Source organism: Aspergillus lentulus, assembly GCF_001445615.1.
Source record: "Aspergillus lentulus DNA, contig: Alt01, strain: IFM 54703, whole genome shotgun sequence".
Lineage (NCBI taxonomy): Eukaryota > Fungi > Ascomycota > Eurotiomycetes > Eurotiales > Aspergillaceae > Aspergillus > Aspergillus lentulus.
Genome location: NW_028322123.1, coordinates 1,568,635 through 1,590,678, shown reverse-complemented (window position 1 = coordinate 1,590,678; position 22,044 = coordinate 1,568,635). Strand labels below are relative to the sequence as shown.

At 48.9% G+C, this 22,044-nt stretch overlaps 9 protein-coding genes across 9 annotated transcripts; 5 read left to right on the top strand and 4 right to left on the bottom strand.

The window, feature by feature from the left end:
* Window positions 1-1,516: 1,516 nt before the first annotated feature.
* ALT_0491 (uncharacterized protein) lies at window positions 1,517-4,674 on the bottom strand (the record flags this gene model as incomplete). The annotated part of the gene is made up of 7 exons (XM_089598991.1): window positions 1,517-1,965; window positions 2,026-2,116; window positions 2,168-2,410; window positions 2,465-2,688; window positions 2,737-2,977; window positions 3,107-3,872; window positions 3,923-4,674. The coding sequence occupies 7 exons, from the start codon at window positions 4,672-4,674 to the stop codon at window positions 1,517-1,519; spliced, it is 2,766 nt and encodes a 921-aa protein (XP_089456655.1).
* An 891-nt stretch (window positions 4,675-5,565) lies between these two features.
* Window positions 5,566-7,346, top strand: ALT_0490 (cytochrome P450; the record flags this gene model as incomplete). The annotated part of the gene is made up of 5 exons (XM_089598990.1): window positions 5,566-5,655; window positions 5,706-5,961; window positions 6,037-6,646; window positions 6,708-6,841; window positions 6,901-7,346. The coding sequence occupies 5 exons, from the start codon at window positions 5,566-5,568 to the stop codon at window positions 7,344-7,346; spliced, it is 1,536 nt and encodes a 511-aa protein (XP_089456654.1).
* Window positions 7,347-8,622: 1,276 nt separating this feature from the next.
* ALT_0489 (uncharacterized protein) lies at window positions 8,623-9,183 on the top strand (the record flags this gene model as incomplete). Its single annotated transcript, XM_089598989.1, has 1 exon — window positions 8,623-9,183. The coding sequence occupies one exon, from the start codon at window positions 8,623-8,625 to the stop codon at window positions 9,181-9,183; it is 561 nt and encodes a 186-aa protein (XP_089456653.1).
* Window positions 9,184-10,355: 1,172 nt separating this feature from the next.
* On the top strand, window positions 10,356-11,092 carry ALT_0488 (uncharacterized protein; the record flags this gene model as incomplete). The annotated part of the gene is made up of 2 exons (XM_089598988.1): window positions 10,356-10,700; window positions 10,796-11,092. The coding sequence occupies 2 exons, from the start codon at window positions 10,356-10,358 to the stop codon at window positions 11,090-11,092; spliced, it is 642 nt and encodes a 213-aa protein (XP_089456652.1).
* A 633-nt stretch (window positions 11,093-11,725) lies between these two features.
* On the bottom strand, window positions 11,726-12,907 carry ALT_0487 (Mrp/NBP35 family ATP-binding protein; the record flags this gene model as incomplete). The annotated part of the gene is made up of 4 exons (XM_089598987.1): window positions 11,726-12,387; window positions 12,445-12,543; window positions 12,664-12,799; window positions 12,851-12,907. The coding sequence occupies 4 exons, from the start codon at window positions 12,905-12,907 to the stop codon at window positions 11,726-11,728; spliced, it is 954 nt and encodes a 317-aa protein (XP_089456651.1).
* A 252-nt stretch (window positions 12,908-13,159) lies between these two features.
* On the top strand, window positions 13,160-14,975 carry ALT_0486 (AATF family protein; the record flags this gene model as incomplete). The annotated part of the gene is made up of 3 exons (XM_033554963.2): window positions 13,160-13,217; window positions 13,273-13,375; window positions 13,436-14,975. 3 exons carry the CDS (start codon window positions 13,160-13,162, stop codon window positions 14,973-14,975), a joined length of 1,701 nt encoding a protein of 566 aa, XP_033410854.2.
* Window positions 14,976-15,359: 384 nt separating this feature from the next.
* ALT_0485 (uncharacterized protein) lies at window positions 15,360-16,124 on the bottom strand (the record flags this gene model as incomplete). The annotated part of the gene is made up of 1 exon (XM_033554964.2): window positions 15,360-16,124. One exon carries the CDS (start codon window positions 16,122-16,124, stop codon window positions 15,360-15,362), a length of 765 nt encoding a protein of 254 aa, XP_033410855.2.
* A 2,142-nt stretch (window positions 16,125-18,266) lies between these two features.
* On the top strand, window positions 18,267-19,271 carry ALT_0484 (uncharacterized protein; the record flags this gene model as incomplete). Its single annotated transcript, XM_033554965.2, has 3 exons — window positions 18,267-18,288; window positions 18,347-18,678; window positions 19,026-19,271. The coding sequence occupies 3 exons, from the start codon at window positions 18,267-18,269 to the stop codon at window positions 19,269-19,271; spliced, it is 600 nt and encodes a 199-aa protein (XP_033410856.2).
* Window positions 19,272-19,516: 245 nt separating this feature from the next.
* On the bottom strand, window positions 19,517-21,563 carry ALT_0483 (uncharacterized protein; the record flags this gene model as incomplete). Its single annotated transcript, XM_089598986.1, has 8 exons — window positions 19,517-19,659; window positions 19,716-19,815; window positions 19,866-19,972; window positions 20,020-20,451; window positions 20,500-20,761; window positions 20,839-21,014; window positions 21,082-21,300; window positions 21,353-21,563. The coding sequence occupies 8 exons, from the start codon at window positions 21,561-21,563 to the stop codon at window positions 19,517-19,519; spliced, it is 1,650 nt and encodes a 549-aa protein (XP_089456650.1).
* Window positions 21,564-22,044: the final 481 nt, after the last annotated feature.

Genomic DNA, 22,044 nt, shown 5'->3' with positions numbered 1-22,044 from the left:
GTATAGTTTAGCATATCTTCACTAATCTGAACCCTACTGAAGATCAACAAAGGCATTGGCCTCTTCCACCTGGGTGCAAGATCAGCTGCGCACAAGCAGAGGAAAAATGAACAGTCTTGGGACATGTTGAAACTGTTATAAATGGATCAAGAACATATGATGGATGTATGTGTCAGTGCTCACCTCTCCTCGCATCTATTTCCTTGACGGCTTCCTGTATAGGTTCTGGTGCCTGGATATTAACTAGTTAAGCTAAGGAGTCGCAGGCCGTCATAAGGGAGAAATAATGGTCTTAGAGGGATCTAAAGCCCGTGGTGTGTCTGTTGTACCCTCTTTCTTCTTCCATACTCAAACTTACTTGGGTCATACGCCGTAAGGACAAGGAGTAAAATTATATGCGTGATTAATCTCAATCGAGATGGTGAAAAGAGATCAAATGACTGGTTGTTCCCTAAATATATGTAAAATATGACTGTTGACCGATGATCTTTGATAGGTAGTCCCTTATACCAAAAGAGGCTTGCTGCTCATCTGCTGCCTCATAGTCAGAGAGATCTCCTTATTGAATACCAAGTCTATCGAAGCGAAACAGGAAACAAACTCTGTCTGAACTCCATACAGAGTTCTTACTTTCTAATATGATTGCTGTCTGCTTGAGGCCATGGCTTGTGCTCGATCACACTGCAGAATCCAAAACTGTCAATCATTTTTCATTATGGCCATCTGCCATATAAATTCATCGGCAAAGCAGCAAGTGCTAGTCCAAATTTTGAACCCTTATTGAGCTGGTGTGATATGTATCTGCGTTACATGAGAGAGTGAATTGGTGTAAGGACCCAGATGTCCTACCCGATATGAAGAAGAGCTCCAGTGCTGAAGCGCGATCTCAATTGCTGGGTCAACTTCTGGTAGAGCATACCTACAATAAAGAGCTTGAAAAATACTTGTCCTATCTCAAAGACATGGTTTATTTAAGGTCTCTATAATATGATCTGGAGTGGGCGAATCAGGTCTAAATCCATGTACCCTTGCTTACGGAAGAGTGGAATGATGGGATTCAAAAGAACCTGATGTTCCCTCCATATTGTCTTTGGAAGTTTTTGGTCCTGTGACTGGCCCGTATGGATGGCACAACTGGAAGAATTGGCTAATTTGGCTTTACACCCAGCAAGGTAGTTGTCTCCCAGTTTTTTAGAGTTGATTCTAACATGTTCCCAATTCGAGATATATAATGAAGACTGAGCTTTCATACCGACGAGCCAGATTATAAAAAGCATTTCAATTATCCACAGCATGTTCCAGAAGCAGAAGGGGGAATATCTGGAAGGAACTAAATCCTGTTGACCTGCCACACTCGGCAAGTACGAAGGTCCGCATCAGCCCTGATTGTGTTTTGATTGAGCGGCAGGACAGAATGGGTAAGCAGTCAAAAGCAATACATTTTGCGGATGCCCGTTACGGCGTAGCTCATGGCATGTAGTTCACTCATTAAACTACAAAGATGATCAGTGGCATTTTACCACGTGTGCGTAGGCTGTAGAGGGTTGATCTTCAACTCCGCAAGGTCAGCTTTTGCTGGGCAATTTGCTACATCGCCGTCCTTGACCCCGTCGACGAGTGAGTTTTCTGTCAGAAACCGAATGCGAGCTGAAATAATCTTATAGAGCGGATGCTCCTTTGTTAGCCTCCTCTCCGTAGCTGTTAACGCAACACGATAGGCATTGATTGCCTTCATTTGCTCTTCCTTCTTCTCCCACAACTGTCCTAATTTCCACATTCCATAAGCATAGTCAGGGTGCTCATCGCCTCGAGAAATCTTGACCTTGTTGATTGTCTCAAGGCTCAGTCTCTCTGCTTCCTCTAAGCGGCCTTGGCGTGCATAAGCCCGGGCAAGTTCTCCACAGCCGACCAGCACTCCAAGGTGATTCTCGCCGAGGCTCCGTCTTCCCGCGGCGATTCCTTCGACTAAAGTTTCCTCAGCTTTATGAAACTCGCCCTGTTCAATATAAATCTTCGACAGGTAACATAAAGCCAAAAGTGTGTAAGGGTGTTCCTTGCCCATCTGCACCTTGCGATTATTATAGACATCCTCCATTAGATTTCTCGCTTCACGGAGCTGTTTGAGATCGAGGAGAGCCATTGCTAGGTTGCTTTTTGTTTCAAGGACTTTCAAGTCGCTTGATTTCAGAGTTCTCGTTCGAACCGTCAAGACGTTCTGGTGAATGTCTTTACTCTCTGCATATCTTTGCCAAGAGCCTAATGTGACACCCAAGTGGTCTAGTGCATCCAGCGTGTCATCATCTTCTTCTCCAAGGTGCACACGCATTTTCTCTGCAGTCTGTTGCTGAAGTTCAAGAGCTTCACAGTATTGCCCATTGAGCCAGAACGATTTACCGAGAGAAACCATGGCCTGCAGAGTTCCACGGTGGACCGGTCCTAGAACCCTACGTCGTGATTTAACGACTTGTTCCTGCAGGTCAATGGCTTCCCTCAAGCGCCCCAGACCCCACAGGACACCTGCAAGACCTAGCATAGCAGCCATTGTCCTAGCGTCGTCGAGCCCAACAAGCATAACTAGCGCTTCCTTCACCAGAGAGAGGTGGTGCGCAGACTTAAGAAAGTCACCAGTCTGGGCGTACAGAGCCCCACATTTCGCGGCATTTTGGATCATCTCTCGAAGTGTGAACGCTAGAGTAGGCTGTAGAAGCAATGTGATTCGGCGATATTTGCCAATACCATTCTTAAGACCGTGAAACTCTCTGAACTCAGTCGGACAGGCTTCTAGGCACGAATTGAGGTGAGGAATCAAACTCCTTCCGAAGATCGAATTAGACTCTCCCGTATCCCTTGGTGAGATCTCAATAGATGCCATGAGGGTGTTGAAAGCGATAACTGCCCACAGACTCCTCTCCTTGGGAGGAATGCGATCTTTTGCCCAGGCATGAACGAGAGGATGCAACGAGAAGCTTTTTTCGTCCTTTCCGTATGTTATCAAGGAAGACGCATACAACTCGCGAAGAGCTTCCCTGACGCATAACGGATGCATGCCATCTGCACTTTGCCTTAGGAGTCTAGGAAGAGATCGAGGTGGTCTCAAGCGACAAACAAAAGCGTTGGCGAATTTTGCTCGGAGTGTGACAACTAGGGACTGGCGCAACTGCTCTCGCTCCAGATTCAACCCTCTTTCGAAGATGTCGACTGGAATGGAGTCGAAGTGATAGAAGCAAACAATATTGAGAATTTCAATCGCATCTTGGCTTGGAATCGTGTTTTGCATCGCGATATTCTGAAAAGAAAAGTCAAACGCCGTGAAAATGTCGTCAGTTTCGGCATGACGCGTAGGAGTATCATCCGGGGAACAGTGGACCATTTTTTCGCGGCGCTTTTCCAGAAAGCACTGAAAAAACCTGAGATATTCTGTTAACTTGCATAACTTGTTGTAAATCGTGTTTCCAGCTTGAATGACTGCGAGGGCTAGGTAGCCTAAAGTTTTGGTGATCTCGTTTCCTGCTCTTTCCGTAGGGGTATCCCATGGCTGCTTAATATCTGCAACTCTCATAAGTAGCTGGAAAGCGTCTCGTTCTTTCAGCCCTTTGAGTTCCACGTTTCCCACATTGCCTTGTCTTCGGAGGCTGGGGTTTCTTGTAGTGATGAGGATATGACCTCTTTCACCAGGTACTATAAGTCTTTCGAAGTGTAGATCGGGGCTGTCTGCATTGTCGATGATGAGAAGCCAGGGCTTTGTGGCTTGAGAGAGGAAGTGTTTGCCTGAATCTTCAGTAGCTTCGAGTCCGCCCATTCTTCCAATCTTGCAGAACGACTCTCTTGCAGTTTGATGTGATGACGCATCAATAGTGAATACTGCCCAATAGCTGTTACTAAAGTTAGGAAACGAGGATCGATAGTCAAGTCTGAGCCTTACAGTTTCCGGTTCTCTAGGGCATATTTCGCAGATAGCTGTGTCTTTCCAGAGCCGCCTATTCCATAGAGAACAAATCGCTTCTGTTGTTTCATCAACAACACGTTTTGTTCTGGTTCGAAAGCCTTTTGCATTACTCCTCTGATTTCATCCTGCCCTATAAAATCAAGGGAAACAGCGCATGGTGGGTCGAAATGCTCGTTTTGCAAAGCAGGCCCGGCAGTGTCCTTGTTTTCCACAAAAAGTGGAGTTTTGTCCGGAATATCAAGAAACAAACCGGTCAATTCGGAAGCTTCACTCTTCCTCATGCGCATCAGAGATTCCACTGCTTCTTTCCATCGGTATGCAATTACCTCCGGTGCGACTTGGCAATATCTTTTCAGAGCAGATATGACTGTCCGATATGCAGAGTCACCATTGTGAAACTTGACCATGCCCGAGTGGTCGGAGTCCGGAATTTCGCATCGTTGAGTGTCATACGTATGGGGAGCAGCAGACGTTGGTTCGACCAAGAAATCAACACGGTCTGCAAGCCGTGTCTCTCGGCCTTCCCAGAACAGATACAAATGAATTTTCTTCATGAGTGGAGCAAATTGATTTGTGATAACATCCAAAGCATGCACGGTGATGGGTAGTTTAGCACTGTTATCTGAGGTGATGGCAGCTGCTTCTGGATCAATCGCTACGAAGCTTGACGAACGTAAGGCCAGCCACCTTCCAACGTCGATGCGGTCATGCGGCGTGCCAAAAAACATGATAGCGAACGTTGAAACATATATTGAATTGAGGTGGCACGTTTGATGAGAAGTCCGACTCGCTGAATGAATAAGGGCGCTTTTAACGATGATACCTCCAAGCCCGTGGCAGACAAATATGAGAGGTCGCTGAGAGGCATTCATCAAACTCCGCTCAGCCTCCAGATCTGCCACTAGTGTAGTTGCATGACCTTGAACCTTGTCCATAAACCCCGGCCCAGTGAATAGTAAGGGATCGGGGTTATAATCGAACGTAAGAACTCTTGCATTATGGATATGTTGTGGCAGGAGATCTCTGAGCCACAATACGCCTGCTTCCTGCCGAGTCCAGGTTTTCCTTGAATCCTCGGCCAAGCCATGAACTGCAACGATACTGTCCATGAAGTTGTCAGTGGGTTGGGAAATAAACGATCTTGGTGTGATGCCTTACTCTACGTCAGAAATATTCTGGTCCTGATGTCTTCCTCGAAGGAGAAGATTGGGCGAATATAATACGTGGAGGCCCGAAGGCATCGTGGAAACTGCAACAGACGCTGAGATAGTTCAAGCGTAGTGCGTATCTCAGTTGGCAGACGGGAGGAAGGCTATAAGGAGGAAAAGTGGGGAGGTCAATAAGGGATGGCGTCTGTGCCAGATATACTCCACACAGGGCGGCTCAACCGTAGTGGTTAACGGCCAGAAACCAGCCCCTTGTTCCGCTTTTCTCTGCCTGGTGCGTGACATTCAATGCATTAGCGCGTCAGTGATGGCGCTGAGAATGCTTGGCGGACGAGGGTTGATGGCCAGCAGGAAAACGGCACAAGGCAGGCTATAAGTGACCATCTCCCCACCGATGCATGTTAATCCTCAAAACAAATTATACAGCTAAGTCACGCTTCCCATCAGAACACTATGGCAACAACGTTTCTCATCTGGGCTATACTCATAGTCGGCCTTTGTCGGGTCTGCTACCTCTCCCTCTCTAGGTTAAAAGACTACCGCGTGAGTGAACATTCGATCTGCTGAAAAGACCACTGCTCACGGTCTGTCAGAACGACTCTGCTGTTGCTTTGCGACACGGCTGCCAGTTACCGCCAGAGCTGCCCAAAAAATGGCCACTTGGAATTGATCGCATTATAGACCTCTGGAAAACGAACGCAGAAGGCCGACTTCTTGCATATCTCTGCGAGGTGGCAGAAGATTACGAACCGGGCAATAATCTCACCCAGTATCTGTTGTTTGGGCCGAGAGCTTTCCATTTATTGCATCCCTCTAATGTCGAGGCTGTTTTGTCCACAAACTTCAAAGGTAACTGCCGTTTACCAGGTTGATGAACACTTAGTGGAGATAGCGCTGCTTACCAGTTTTGGGTGGAGTGTGTAGACTACGGTTTCGGCGCCAGGCCCCAAATTTTTGCACCCTTGTTGGGAAATGGGATTTTTACTCAAGAGGGAACAGCATGGAAACATTCAAGAGAACTCCTACGAAAGCAATTCATTCGTGTCCAGTATCAGAACCTGGACCATTTCCGCGAGCATGTCGACAATCTGATCGATCGCCTACCAGCAAGCGGGGTTGTCGACCTCCAACCTTTGTTTTTCGATTTGACCTTGGACACTGCGACAGCTCTACTTTTCGGTAGATCGATCTATAGTTTGAGGGCAGGAATCGATCAGCACAGAGAAAACAAAATCTTCGCGGAAAGCTTCAACATCGCTCAAGAAGGTCTTGCCAAACGTTTTCGTATAGCACCTTGGCACTCTCTATATAATCCCCCAGCATTCCGCAAAGCGTGTGCGAACGTACACCGATTTGTCGAAAATTACATCAGGGATTTGGATCTAGAAAATCCGGACCGAGACGTCATGAAGCAAGATGGTTTCATAAAGCAGATAGCTGAAGAGTCCGCAACCGTGAAAGAGCTCCGTGATCAGCTCCTGAATGTTTTACTAGCTGGCCGGGATACAACAGCATGCTGTTTGTCTTGGACGTTGTATGTATTGACGTCGAAACTTGTTCCGATTCAGTGCTGACTTTGCCTTTATGGTCATCAGCCGACTTCTTATTCGTCATGAGAATGTCATGAAACGTTTGCGGCAAGAGATAGCCACCGTCATGGAGGGTGGTCACATACCAAGTAGGGAGCAAATCAAAAAAATGCCGTACCTTGCTTGTGTCATCAAAGAATGTGCGTCGGAGCCGCCTTGAATTATGCGTGAAGAGCAGTCACTGATTTTCGTGCATCAGGTCTTCGTCTCTACCCTCCTGTTCCGCTGAACAATCGTGAAGCTATACGAACTACTCTTCTACCAACGGGGGGCGGCCCCGAAGGAGACAAACCTATGTTGGTAAGGAGAGGTGAGCTCGTCGTGTTTTCGCAGTACGTGAATTCCCGAAAGAGGAACATATTTGGTCCAGATGCATATGAATTCCGTCCTGAGCGTTGGGAGAGCGGTGAACTCGAGAATATTCGCTGGGCCTATTTTCCTTTTAGCGGTGGGCCCCGGCAATGTCTGGGCGAGGATTTCGCCCTAATGGAGGTGTCTTATACCGTCGTCAGGATACTGCAAACATTCTCACAAATTATGTTACCTGCAGGGGAGCCGAATGAGCCAGTTGGAAGCGAGAGGCAGCGGCTGACACTGGTGCTCTTAAGCGCCGACGGGTGCAAAGTGGATGTCCGTAAAGACTAGCAGACTTTTCTGCAGCTTTTAGCAAAACCAGCGTCAAGACTCAAGCCTTACATTTAGTGTCATTTCCTGGGCTTTCCCAAGCTACCACTTTATGCATATTGAATATGTTACGTAACCATGGGGCTCCTGAAGTGGTGCGTTTCAAGATGATGTACCTGCAGGCTTGACAAATTCATGGTGGTCCAGATGCTCCCACAGCAAATAGCTAGTTATGTGAGCTTTGAAGTCTTGTGCTACTTGAGAATGTGAAGGTCCTTGTGACATTACAGGTTTGTTTAAGACCCGCAGAGCGCATGATGGAATAAGTTACTCATGCCACCCGATAGACAATACAAATTCTGGGAGCAAGAGAATGAAATTTAACGCCTGCGGTTTTCATTTGATGCAATAACTATGATTCGGCATAAGCGCCCGCACTAATGCAAAGCAGGTCACTCGCTGGTGGCCATAACAGTGGCTGGACTGTGGCCACCCATTCAATCAAAAGGCTGGGCCGTTCTAAAAATGGAAACTGCTTCTGATATAAATTCAGGTCATCTGGGTAGCCAACAATGACTAATTCTCCATTTGCGCATATTAGAGAGCTAAGGGAATGGGTAAAACATGGATGTTTCTCAACAAATCTACGGCATACAGGAGCTATACCGTCCAGCCGATGAGGCAGTCGAAATTGAGTGAGTTCGCTCGAATTTACCAGACATGCGACTCTGTTAACGTCCGATCAGTATCGTTGCCGTGCATGGACTAAATGGTCATGTGACGGAGACATGGACATCCAAGCCACAAGGTACATGCTGGTTGAGCAATCCAGCCTATTTGCCGAAATATCTTCCTCGTGCCCGAGTCCTGGCATGGGGTTATAATGCGAGTATCTCGTCATGGAACGGAAAGAGGCCGAGCTCAGATAGAGTCTTACAACACGCCCAGACATTGGTTTCTCAGCTGGAGTCTGATAGGGATGTAGGTGCGCTGGAGGCAACTAAATGAGACACTGCTGACGGTAGTAGCTTGAAGATGCGACGCAAAGACCCATTATTTTTATATGCCATTCCCTCGGAGGTATTATAGTTAAAAGGGTGTGTTCAAGTTGGACAGCAATGCCGCTAATACCGAAACACGCCGATTTGCTTACTGTTAACAGGCCTTGGCTTACGCAGAGAGTCGACACAGACTCGCTCATATCCATTCAATTTACACCTGTACATTTGCTATACTTTTCTTCGGCACACCACATCATGGATCAAACAAAGCCAATCTTCTTGGCAGTCTGCAGAAAATGGCATGTCTTACTATCCCAAAGACAGTGGTGGAATTTGAAACAGGGCTGGTCAATGCACTCGAAAGAGAATCCGAGATACTTCAGAATATCACCGATCAATTCGCTCCTCTGATGCCGAATTTCCGTGTCTTTTTCTTCTGGGAGCAAGAGAAGACCGATCTCAAATACAAAAGAGATTATATCGTGGATGAAACGAGTGCAGCACCCATCCTCGACAACACGGAAAGATGCGGCATAAGTGCAGATCATCAAAGGATGTGCAAGTTCCAAAGCCCCAATGATCAAGGGTACAGAACTGCCGTAGCAGCTCTACGTCGCTATGCTCGAGAAGCACCCAATGTAATTCAGAGAAGGTACCAACGGGCTGCAAATCTGCACCGAGACGAGAAGTTTCTTGCTGCTGCAGAGCTATTAGGGACAGCCCAAACAAGCGTCTCGGGCCCCTGCCAACCTGTTTCTCATTATGTTGAGAGCGCGGATTATGTCTTACGGGCAAAAGGCTCCGATTCACCTCCTACACCTGAGGCCCACTTGAACCAAGACAATCTATTTGTTTAGATTAAGATGGCCACGGTCTTCTAAATTGCAATTTTCTGCCACATGTCACCAGAGATCTAAAGCCCTAACTCTTTAGCTTGAGGCTCAAATTTCTGACATAGCTTGCTTGCACCATTTGCTGAAAGCTCTCACCAGCTTGGATAGATGGCCATCGTCATACGGGTCTAAATTGTATAAATAGAAGGCTTCTTTGAGACTTCTAGAGCTTTGTATGCAGTCACTTCATCCTGTTGTAGGTCAGGTAATCTTCCAGATTCGTAGAACTCGAGGTCTCTACGGTGTTCCCGTTCAAGCAGTCGCAGCTTGGTAAATTATGGACTGCAGAGTCAGATGCCTAGGCACGAGTGAGAATAGCTACATGCTCCAACCTATTCTGCAGGTAGTGTGATGGATCACTCGTCAGATTTCCTCCAACCAACGAAGCCCTCTCTTTCCTTGCCTTGTCTACCTATTCAGCCAGCCACAATCTCCTGTCCGTGACGAGAATGAGTATGGAAGATGTACAATACAGCTGTGTATTGCACATACGGTCGTCAGCAGCCAGCGTTGGGATGACCTGAGGTGCATTGCTCAACAGTGTACATGGATAATGATGTGAGATCATCTGTGATCCACTAGTTTTTGCAGCCAGCATGTCAGTATTTCCCAGGTCCAATCCACCAAGTGACCGGTTTACTATTGCTTGAAGTCAACGGACTTGATGATCAAGTCCCTAAAAGACAGAGGGGTAGCTGGTCACTGTAATTCCAAATCAACCATGTTAGTATACTCTTGGATGCTGCACTGCATCACCAAGAAATGAGACAACACAAAACATGTCCCAAGATGATTAGCAAGAGGGATGCATGTCTGGCAATAGTTCTTATTTTCAAAGCAAGAAGGCTTCTGAGCTTTTTCAAAGGCCTACTGGGCCATTGCATCATTCAGCAGAAGGAGACGCCGGAAGCCTATAAGTACCCCCATCTCCCTCGATTCAGTTCACTTTCGAATCCCAATCCTCAACAGCAATCAGACAGACAAATCTCTCAGCTCATTATCTTAGAACTACCACTTGTGTTTACCTCTCTCCGTAATGAAAGCCTCCGTTATCTTGGCCCTGTCTGGGTCATGCGGGCTTGCCTACGCCCAAACTGCCCAGCAGCACTACGACCGAATCTGTGCCTTTCCTTCCGATGAAGAAGTCGAAGTGGAGCTTAAACTCTTTTGTCACCTACCATTGCGGCCAGTACGCTCCCCCGAACAACCAGTACCAGGCATATGCCGCAAGTAACCCCGAGGACTGTGTCAAGGCCTGTGCCAACAAGGGCAGCGGATGTCTAGGCAGTGCCTGGACTAGCCTGCCCAGAGCCACGAGCGCCTGTCTCCACGCCAAGCACTCTTCGCTTCCTGCGCTCGTCAATACAAAGAGCGTTGTGTTCATGACCTATCGGAAAGAAGAAAACGACGACGAGGACCCCTTCGGTAAAAGCACCCTGGAGCAGTTGCAAAAGTGCAAGGATAATCTGGCCGCCTGCAAAGTGAGCGAGGAAAGACAGGCCGAGTGCGAATGCAACGCTGCCGCCGGCCCTCAAGTGCCCCCCTACAAGGATTGTCCCCGGCTGGGAAAGACCAGATGATCACCATCGGAAACAGGCCCTTCAAGCAGAAATGCGACATGTCGATGGCCAAAGCCTCGGCGGACATCTACCGGACTATTCGACCGGGACTTACTTACGATGAGTGCGCTCTGATCTGTGCGCTTGACCCGAAATGCAAGAGCGCCATGTCCCTCAGAACTACCAGCACGGCTGGCGAATGCCAGCTCTCCACTCGGAATACCGAGCCCTCGCTGACCAATTGGGCAATCGAACCGAGCTTATGTTCCTGGGTGAGACTGGAGCACATGATGCAGAAGGAAACTGCTTTGTGAGTTACCCCCAGCTTTGGGTTGGAGCATCAGGGAAATTGGCAACAGTGCCTTCCTCAGCACGGATCCTCCCCTGATTGCAGGGATCTGATCACCTACCAAGGTACAATGTTGATTGCTGAGTGCAATCTTGGTTAAGCGTATCAGAATTCAGTTGCAATCCTGTTTCTGTCAGTTTTCACTCCTTTTTGTCAGTGAAGTGTATCTAGTGAACACCCAGCAGGGTTACATATCTTGGCTGCCATCCGTTTACCTGATATATCACATTCCAATCAAACATGTGGTCCAAATAGCCAAGTACACTACCCTGGAACTTCCGTAGAAAAAAATCCTTCAGCGAGGACCATGCCTATAACGGTGGCTTTCAAGTCCAAGGCAGAGCGGTAAATCCCAGCCCGCTGTGCCAACATGAAGAGAGAAGATCCTATTCATAAGCCACAATATCCAGCCATAGAATCCCAGACAAGAGCTGGTTCCTGCCCTGATTTGTCCAAGATCAAGACAGTTATCCATGCTGTGCGAGGCATTTGACATCTACCTTAGTTACTGGCACTATAAAGGAACGAATCATCGGTATATCCCTTAAGAAGAAGACAGTCGGGTATATTTATTATACAAATAACATGGCAATTACCATCAACTCCACTCCAGACCAATCTTCCGCGCCACCTTTTCGGCAACATCAAGAAAAGCCTTGCGCCTTACGCTGCGGTCATCACTCTCCTCTGAGACCACCGTAGGCACTCCACGATCAGCGTCCTCGCAGACCTTAGCGTCTAGAGGGATATCCCCGAGGAATTCAACGCCTAGGCGCTTGCACTCGGTGACCACGCCTGAGTCCTCTGAGCCATGGCCATGACTATCACCGTGGGAAAAGATCTTCGTTTGGTGACCGCACTGCGGGCACGCGAAGTAGGCCATGTTGCGAACCATGCCAAGGACGGGGATGTTCATTTTCTCGAACATGCCAAAGCCGCGGACGGCGTCGCGCAGAGCGATATCCTGTGGCGTGGTTACAATCAGGGCGCCGTCTACGACAAGCTCTTGGCCGATTGTTAATTGTACGTCACCGGTCCCCGGGGGTAAGTCCAGGACCAGCACATCCAAAGGGCCCCAGGAGACGGAATGGAGAAGTTGGTGCATGGCCTTGGTGACCATCAGACCACGCCATGAGATAGGAGTGGTGTCCATGGGAATGTTGCCCGCAGGTTGCGACGGGTCCGCTTTTGGCTGTGGGAGGAGGTAGCCCATTGACATTGATTTCAAGCCATAGTTAGTCAGAGGTACGAGGCAGTTGTCTAGTCCGCGGATTAGCTCTTACGATCCAAAGGCATGTGCCTCAAATATAGTCTTACTTTCGTCTAGGCGGGGTTCACCAGACAAGTTAAGAAGAGTTGGAATAGAGGGACCAAAGATATCGGTATCCAAGATACCCGTACGGATCCCACGGCGAGCTAAAGATAAAGCGAGATTCACTGGCGCAGGAAAGTCAGTAATCTGCGGAAATATCATGCGTGGATGTTTAACTGCTGATATGAAGCTATCCGGATGGTATCTAAGCAAAAATTGCGTACCTGCAATGGTAGATTTGCCCACACCACCCTTGGCCGATGATACCGCAATCACTTTTTTGACATCACGGATCTTGCGCTTTTCTGGTAACCCCCGGCGGCGCGGGAATGACGGTGGTGTGCCGGATCGCGGAAGACCCTGTTAACATTAATATCTGCGATCAACCAAGTCGTAAAAGCGGTTGTTTACCAATGGGTTTTCATGTTGAAGAGCTCGAAGAGCCGAAAATAGTCTCTTTTGTAACATATTGCTGTTGACGGCAGATTCAATAATGTTGCAGAGAAGCAACAATAACGGACATCATTTACTGCCAGAGAAAAGTACACCGCCTGGAAAAACCTCCCTGATTGGGTTAGCCTACATCTTGAAATGGATAGTTTATCCGACACCGCATTCCGCCCTCCCGAAAAATATCACGGGCAGAAAAATAAAAAAATGAGTCTGACCAAAAATTTATCGACGATAATCTCCGTACCTTTAACCCGTCCAAGGCGCGAAATGGCGCCAAAAACACTTGCAGAACGGCTCGCAGAGCTGGAAGACCCTACACCTAAAGGTTGGCTCTTGATAAATTGGTTGTCTTGTTGAATCAAGGTTAACAATGCGATCAGATTTCGACCCCGAAGACTTGGACCGCGCCGGGCCAGACAGTGACGATGAAGGTGCCGAAGCTGCTGATCCTAATGCTGGCCGAGAGCATTACCAAGCTGTAGGGTGAGTGCAACTTTTTCAACTGTGTGTAATCATTGTCTTCAAGGTGTTAACTTCGACCAGAAAGGCGAGGCTTCGCAAACAGGACCCAATTAACCTTGGAAAACAATATGCCGGCTCAAAAATTAGCCGGGATGCGCTCGAAGCCGAGAGTGATGACGACCCTTTCAGAGCACGATCAAGCGACGAGGAGGAGGACAATGACGACGAGGAAGAGGAGGATTCTGAGCTAGGAAGCGACGAGGACGCAGACTCATCCGAGGAAAGCGAAGAAGAGCGACCACGGAAATCCAAAACCTCCGGAAAGGGTGGCAAGCGGCAGATGAAGGAATTGGAGGCTTCCTCCGACGAGGAGGGTGGAGAGGGCATGGATACCGACGGGTCTGAGGAAGATGAAGGAAGCGAGGACGATTCGGAAGATGGATTTGACGAGGATGACATGGACGGAGAATTTCCCTCTGATGACGACGATGAAGAGGATGACGATGATGAAGATGAGGACGAGGAGGAGGATGAGGAAACCGACAACCGCAAAGTGCGATTTAAGGAAACCTCCAAATCCGATGACCGCGAGGAACTGCGCCGACTCATGTCCTCCGACCAAAAAACAATTGCAGCCACCATTTCCCAAGCCGCCAAAGCAGACGCTGCCAAGGGTCGGGCCGTCAAGCAGCAGCGCGCGACTTTCGACGCTTTGCTCAACGCACGGATCAAACTCCAAAAGGGCATGACAGCGATCAACCAGCTCTCCATCACCGCAAAAGGGGGCGACGAAAAGCCCAACATCGACGGTGAAGCCATCAAGTCCGCCGAATCCGCCGCACTTGCGCTTTGGTCCACCCTCGAAGACCTGCGCCTCGCTCTAGCCGACGCACAAACGCAGGACGAGTCTAAGAAACGCAAGCGACCCTCCGCGGTGTCCGTCGCGACATCCACCGACTCCCTCTGGAAGCGCATGACCGACCTCGAAGCCGACGCCGTCAGCCACCGCCGCGCCGTGCTCGACAAGTGGTCCCTGAAGGTCCGCGGTTCCACCGCCGCACTCCCCAACGCCCGAGGAAAACTCCTCGGCGCTAGCGCCACCAGTCAACAAACGATCACCGCCGTCATCGACGCGCAGGTCGCTTCGGAGACGGGCGACCGCGCCGCCAAGCGCCGGAGAAATTCCTCCGAGGACGGTCCCGAACCCGTCTACGACGACACCGTCTTCTACCAGTCCCTGCTCCGAGACCTCGTCGAGCAGCGCATGTCGTCCTCCGACGCCATCACGAACGGTCTCGACACCCTCCACCTCCAGCTGCCTTCCCGGCAAGGTATCCACCCTATTACAGGTATGCGCAAGGACAAGGTGAAACGGGACGTCGACACCCGGGCCTCCAAGGGCCGAAAGATGCGGTTCGATGTCCACGAGAAGCTGCAGAACTTTATGGCGCCGGAGGATCGCGGCACGTGGACCAATACCGCTCGCGAGGAGTTCTTCGCCTCCTTGCTCGGGAAGACGGCGAGTGGGTTATTGCGAGAGGGGGATGATGAGGATGCCAGTGCTGCGGAGGAAAGTGATGAGGACCGCGAGGAGGTTGGATTGCGGCTGTTCCGCAGCTAGTAGGCGGCCGGTCAGTGGATATACCTGAGGCAATCAAAAGTTGCATATAGCGATTAGACATTGTTTATACATATCTCGGCGTTGTGTCAATTGTTTTCATTCCCTACAGGACCGGCAAGCGCTTTGCACAAAGCCTCCTGCTGAAATGCATATTAAGGGTAAATATTATCTCAATTCCCATGTCAAGGTGCAACCGACCAGCCCGTAGGCTCATAAGCGAACGCGTCAATGCTCTGAACCGAGCACAATTCAAAGAAAGGTATGTACAAGAATGCCAGACGCCAAGGTGTGCTGTACAATGCAAACAAAAGTCAACTTTAACGCCTAATTCCTCAACTCCGAATCCGAATCGGTTATATTGATTCGACATAAAGCTCAGACCGCTCACTTGTACCTCGCAGGCGAATAAGACGGTAACGAAGGGCCATGCGATTGCGCCCAGGTAAAGCTCGTTCGACGCGGAAGGCCCAACATCCTCTCCTCGACTGCGCGCCTCAACGAGACCTGTCGTTCCTCCTCCTCCTGCGGCGAGAGAAAGTGCGGGAGGCCTTCCTGGTTGACGATCACGGCACCGCTCACTTCGTTGTATGGGGGTAAAGTAGTTGAAATCCCGAGCATTCTCGCCTGAACTGCGCGCTCCAGCGCGGATCGTAGCTCTCGTGCTTCGGGCACAGTAGAGAGCTGCGGTATTGTTCCTGCGCTCCGCGCGGAGGACTGCCGTTGGGTCTCCATATAGAGCAGGTTATCCTTTTCGGTAGGTGATAATTCGTAATTGAAGTATTCTAAGATTGATGGTGGGTTGAAATCCGTCCGTGGCTCAACGTCCTGCCAGGTGAAGGCTGGTTCTTGGTCTGAGGGGTCAACGCCGGGTTCTATAAGGGCTTGAGTGTCTTGCGGGGATTGGTCGGGGTCGGACTTGGATGCGTTGGCAGGCTGAGCATGAAGTCTGCAGAGTGCATCGTACTTCTCTGCCTTATAAGCGTCTGCATGCCGGTTGTTTTCGGGATTGTTGTTTTGTGTGGACAACAATGGAAGTGCTTGGATTGCTCCCCGCATTTTTGGGACTTCCGAATGCGGAGAAGACTCGACGATGTTGTTGTCATCGCGACGGCGGCGAAGACTCAATTTTCTCAGGAAAGACGGGGCCATAGTTGGTAGGCAGGCCCAGGTTTTATTTCTGATTTGCGGATAGAGAGAAGAGAGAGGTCGAGTTCAACTGCAGGGAGTGCAGAAATCCATACTGAACGAGCCATATCATTCACTGTTGGTCTCGTTGGCTGCTGCCAAGATCGTCGGTCCCTGAGCGCAACCTCATAATGGACGCAAGAGTCAGGTGCCACCCGACAGTTGCAATTCGCTTGCAGTCGTGGGTGAAATTAGGCGATTACTAGTCTATTCTGGAAAGACAGGGCACTAGTTACTCCCTCGGCCGTTGTCGGACTAACCGGCACATGTGAGTATACAGGGAGATCATGGCAAAGCTTAACAAGTCCGATGGCTACACGTGGTTAACAGCGATCGCTTATCAGACCTTCATGCATGCATATCGATTTGCAGTCACACAGACCAGATCTGATTGCACGGCAGCTGTGTTTCAAATTCTCAAGCTTACAGTAAAAGCCAACGTCGATCCCTTGTACCACCAGATAAGCGTATTTTGGCGTCTCCACACTCCCGACGCAGCGACTGGACACAATGGATTGGTCGTCCGGAATCAGGATTCCCAATAGCAGTGGACACACATAAGCAAGGATTTAGTTCCATCAAAACGTCTCATGCTGTGACGATTGGCTATCCACGCAGCGACGCACTGCATGAATTGTACAAAACATGGTATTCCCTGCCATCATCGTGTCCACTCCTATACCCAATGCAGACGTTGGACTGGTAGTCCGATAAGGTATAGAAGCCCAAAGTTGATCGACTATACCAGCTACTCATAGGCTGATTTTTGCATCTGGGCCTGTTCTTTCATATTTGCCTTGACTGGACATGTCAAATAGGTCGGATTGGGCTTCGAACTCCGTTTCTACGAAACCTTTTTACCAGCGTGCCAACTGGTCAGTGGCCTCCCTTAAGGCCTTAAAAGAGCATCAGAGCGGGACTTTGATCGCCGGGTTCTCCCGCCCGGGCCTTAGCCTTCCCTTCCCGTCAGTTGTTTCATTCGACGACCTCAGAGAGAAAAAGGTGAGATGTCGACTGGGACCCTCTAGCCGAACAAGTGGCGCAAATAGTTGTGGCGATAACGGTTGACCTCGTTGATTGGAACATCGTTTGTCTGCTCGCGGGTCAATTGATTTGATAACAAGATCCCACGAACTAGCTGCAGTAAACAAACCCCTTGTGCAACATCTTCGCTGGAAACATTATGAGGATTCGATTATGGAATATCTCCTTCGCGGTCGCAAGAAAATACACTTTCGGACCTCCCTACCGCCAATTTCGCGGACAAACGAATCCTTCCAGGGACCGTCATTAAGAGACGCACTCTACGTTACTGTACTTGCAGAAAAGTGATGGTACCGGTGAGAAGCTTCGCTAGGATCTCTGCTATTGGACATGTTGCTATCATGGTATTTATAGTGATTGAAGCCAGTGAAGAAGGCTTTTACCAATATACCACCAAGCGATGGCTGTATATCTGCGAATAATGCTGCTCTTGGCTATTTATTGACTCAAAGCAGATCAAATGATACCCCAGAAGCTTCAGAGAGACATCGATGTTTCAATAACTGGGAGCTTCTTGCTGTTGCCGCACGATCTAGTGGTATAGATAGGAAGAGATGTATGCGCCCAGATTTCTCCAGCCCATAGTTTGTGTAATAAAATCTTCAGGCACCCATATGATGGAATATCGAGAGGGACAATATAAACCTTCCTTCTTACATTCAACAATGGTTCTCAAGTGGTCGCAAAGCTGCCAAATCCTAATGCAGGACCAAAGGTCCTCACCACCGCCAGTGAAGTTGCAGCCATGGACTATTTAAATTCGAACTCGTCAGACAGACATACCAAAGCTAACAGTGCAAGGTACGAGATATTATCGGTATACAAGTTCCCCGGATGCTAAGCTGGAGTTGTGACCCCTCGAACCCTGTTGGGAGTGAATACATCATTATGGAAAAGGCAAAAGGGACTGCTCTCAGCAATGTGTGGTATCAGCTTCCCAGTTCATCTAAGCACAGCTATATAAGGCAGGTGGTGGATTTGGAAGTGAACCCCTGCAGACGATTTGGGTAAATACTGCATTGGCCCTGTCGTGGACCCAGTTTCTGATCTGGCTGCGCCGAGATGACACTGTATTGGGGTTCTTGTAAGTTCCTCTTCCCAAATCAAATAGTATCCCTTCTGACTTTCGTGGCGTATAACAGGGCGCAATCTTTCCGATTATGCGACAACTTTAGGAATTAATGAGAGGATGTGGACAATGCAGAATGCACAGCCACGCATGAACCATTACCGCAGCAACACCGATCCCGAGATGCCTAGCGAATACATAGACCTCATTGAGAAGTACCTGCGAGTTGTTCCACACCTAACGCAATATGACTATGACGCTGGCTCTGCGGACCTTTTACAACCAACGGTATGGCACAGCGACCTCCACCTCAACAACGTCTACGTCGGCCTCAATACAGGAACCATGACTGATATCATCGATTGGCAACATACAACAGTTGCGCCCCTGATCTTGCAAGCCAGGGTACCCCGGATGGCCCAGCACCCTAACCCACTTCCCTCAGTTGGGTCTTGCCAGAGAAACCAGAGGATTACAAGTCCTTACCCGAGAAAGATAGACTGAGGGCAGACAAGCTCTACGAAAGTGCCCTGTAAATATTACGAAGTTCTAACTGCTAAGCGAAATCCCCAACACTATGCTGTTATACGACGTAATGGTACTGGGAAGCCACCTCTCGCCCAACCAATCAAAGCAATAACGGGGGCTTGGTCATCGAGAGAAGTAGTTCCGGCTTCGCGCATCGTTGATGGCTGTGGCGGATCATTGGACGGAAATGGAATCTGCAGTTGATCGTCCTATTTCCTTTACAGAAAGAAGAAAAGAAATTGCACGAGGAGAAGATGGAGAACCGTGATTACGTTGAGCGACTAATGGCAGAGTTTCAAGAAGCGGGGATCCTGCCAGCTGATGGAATCGTCGATCCCCAAGGTTATGAAAATATGCAGAAGACAAACTACATGCAAAAGGAAAAGTTCATGTCGTTAGCTGAGAGTGAGGAGCAAAGGGAGTGGATGGATAAGATCTGCCCTTATCAGGACCGCCCTGAAGAAGCGTGATCATTAATTATACGCCTTTGTTTTATAGTATGCGCGAATGGGCGCATATTATGAAATCTATCACTGGTACCTTATGAGACATCTAACGATAAGACGACATATAGGAACTTACCTCAGTATACTCTGCATATAATAAGGATGGCTCTGCCTATACACGCTCCACTCTTAGAAAGAGGTCCTGTAGGTTATGACATAAGAAGGTTAGGTGCATTCAGAATAACTCCGGCGAAGTGCAAGGGCATGGTTTAGTCATCGGCATGTTCGTTATTCCACTGCTCTCTCAGAGAATCTATCAAATGGGACGTATTCCAGCCAGTCTTCAACTCCATATACCGTAGTAGCCCTTCAGCAGCTTCTTGATCTAGTTTATGCCGTAGTATCCAGCCCCCTGAGACGATCAGTCCTAACTCATTGAAAGAAGAAAGCATGGCGAGCACAACTCACAAGCGACTAAACTATGCCGTGCAGTGAAAAGGGTGTTTTCAGCTCTAGGGTTTGACGCAGCTAAGCCCAGCACATTGAGAAGATGGCCCCGGACAAGTTTCTGACTAAATTAGTCGCTTACTTTTATGTGGAAATTCAGTGTTGACGTACTTCAACGTCCCGTGAACGCTGTAGGGTTTCGTATGGGAGAGATGGATTCGAGCAACCAGACAAAGCAAGTATAATCTTTGCAATGTAGTAATACTGTAAACCAACAACTGCGTCGGGTCAGCGCGCACGCTGAGATATTAAAGTGTGTACATACCATGGACTGGCAACAGCGTCCAGATAGTTGGGAACCGTTGACCAGAATCCTTTCCTCGGGGAACAAAATGGACGGGATGAAATGTCTGCGGTTTGGACGCATTCCAATAGTCGACCTCTTTCTCTAGAGCCTTGAGTGAAGCATAAAAACCTCTCGTCCGGTTCTCCTCGTTGAAAGCGCAGCTCAAGATTCTGGCCAACAGAAACACCATCCGGTTGGACCAAGCAAAGTCGTCGGTTCTGGTGAAGACATCCGAGCGCTCGAAGCTATGAAGATCTGTCCGCAATGGCGACTGTGACGTGAGTGATATGTACATGTCCTCGCGAAGGCACAGCCAAGCGGCTGCCTCACCTAATCCTCCGGAGGAGCCAAAGGAGGACATTGTATTTAATATTCTTGTCGTTCCCGTTAAATGGAACTGGTTGTCCTGTGCTAGTGCTATAAGCAGGTGAAGTGGGTTATTGCCAGGATAGAACTTACGATCCATTTCTTCATTCTGACGGAGAATTGCGATGGCGGCTAGTAATTCCTCGGTAATCTCATTGTCATTGCACGACAAGGCTGGAATGAGAAGCTCAAGGCATTGGTTGTGGTACTTTAGTGACTCTGTGTCGCCATCCGGTCTTTGTCTGTTGATATGACGGGACGAAAACGCAAGGATTGCGGCGCGTAATACTGGCTCGTGGAGAGCTCGCGCCGGAGCCACTATTTCAAAGTGTCTCTGAGGGTCTGTAATGTCTGTCTATAGTATGTTAACATTCCTCATAAGAGAAAAGGGCTCAGCAAAAAGGGAAACCAAATATCTGCAGGAACACCAACCCACAAAGCCATATTATCGACGAAATTGCGGAAGAGGACAGCCTCCCTTGCACTAAGAGAAGTATGCGTTTGTGACCTCGCAAAATCAGTCAAACTAGTCGAGTCACGACGCAGCTCTGTTGTACATTCGGCATCCGGATACCCGAGATGCGCGACGGGACTTCCTATATTTGAAGCTGCTTTGGCCGCGGTCAGCACAATGGAAATGTGGGAGCAAGATCCGTCAAACGTAAAGAAACGCACCGTAGGTTGGTCTGCTGGCAGGAGTAAAGATCTGTTGTGTCACGGGTGTGTCCTTTTCGGGAAGAGTCTGGTATGGTCTCTGTTCGCGGACATCCGACCCTGGCAGACCGCAGTGGCTGCCGTCTGAGTAGCCTGTATCATGGCGGACTTGAGAAGATGGTGATGAGTTGCTTGTTATGTAAAGACTTTCAGTCTCAGGGGTCTCATCGTAGAATCGGACTTTCCACCATGCAAGTCAGGATCGAATCAAAGAGTGATGGGATTGACTTACTGGGCCCCGTCAGAGACGGCCAGGGACCTTTTTCAGGGAACGTCACATCCTGGTCCTTGACAAAATCTAGCCCATTTCGAAAACGAATGTTGAGAAATCTCTCGCAATCTTCGCCGGCAGTTCTGCAGTTGTCGCAGGCTGGTGTTTTCGTGTCGCCTATAAGCTGAATATGTGAGATCGGAGCTTCTTCCAATAGCAGGCATACGTACATCTTAGATGACGGGCTGTCGAGATCCAGTCAGCACGTCGAATACACAACAGGCAGGCTCTTTTGTCTCTTGTCTGCACTAATTGATGGACACTCACCCCTGCATCTGTGACTGAAGGAAGTTGTCAGCAAGCCATTGGTCATCGCACGGGTAGAATCACTTTAGTGGACGCACCAGCCAGCAACCAGTCGACTTCTTTTCTTCGGTGTCGCCATCACCCTGCAACTTCTTTTGCCTAGTGGAAGATGCAAGTGGAGAGGCGGAGAGAGTTACCCTGCAAGTCCATCGCGCTCTTCTACCCCGCACCACCGGCCAGAACTTCCCCGCACCTCCCCCTGGTACCTTGAATACTCTAACAATCACGACAAGTTGTCAACTGCAGCTGAGGTACCGACTGATCCACCTACTCCCCGCAGTAAGGCGACCTTCTTGCTTGTATTTATTTTATTTTATTTTTTTTTTTTAACAACTCCCAAAAAATAT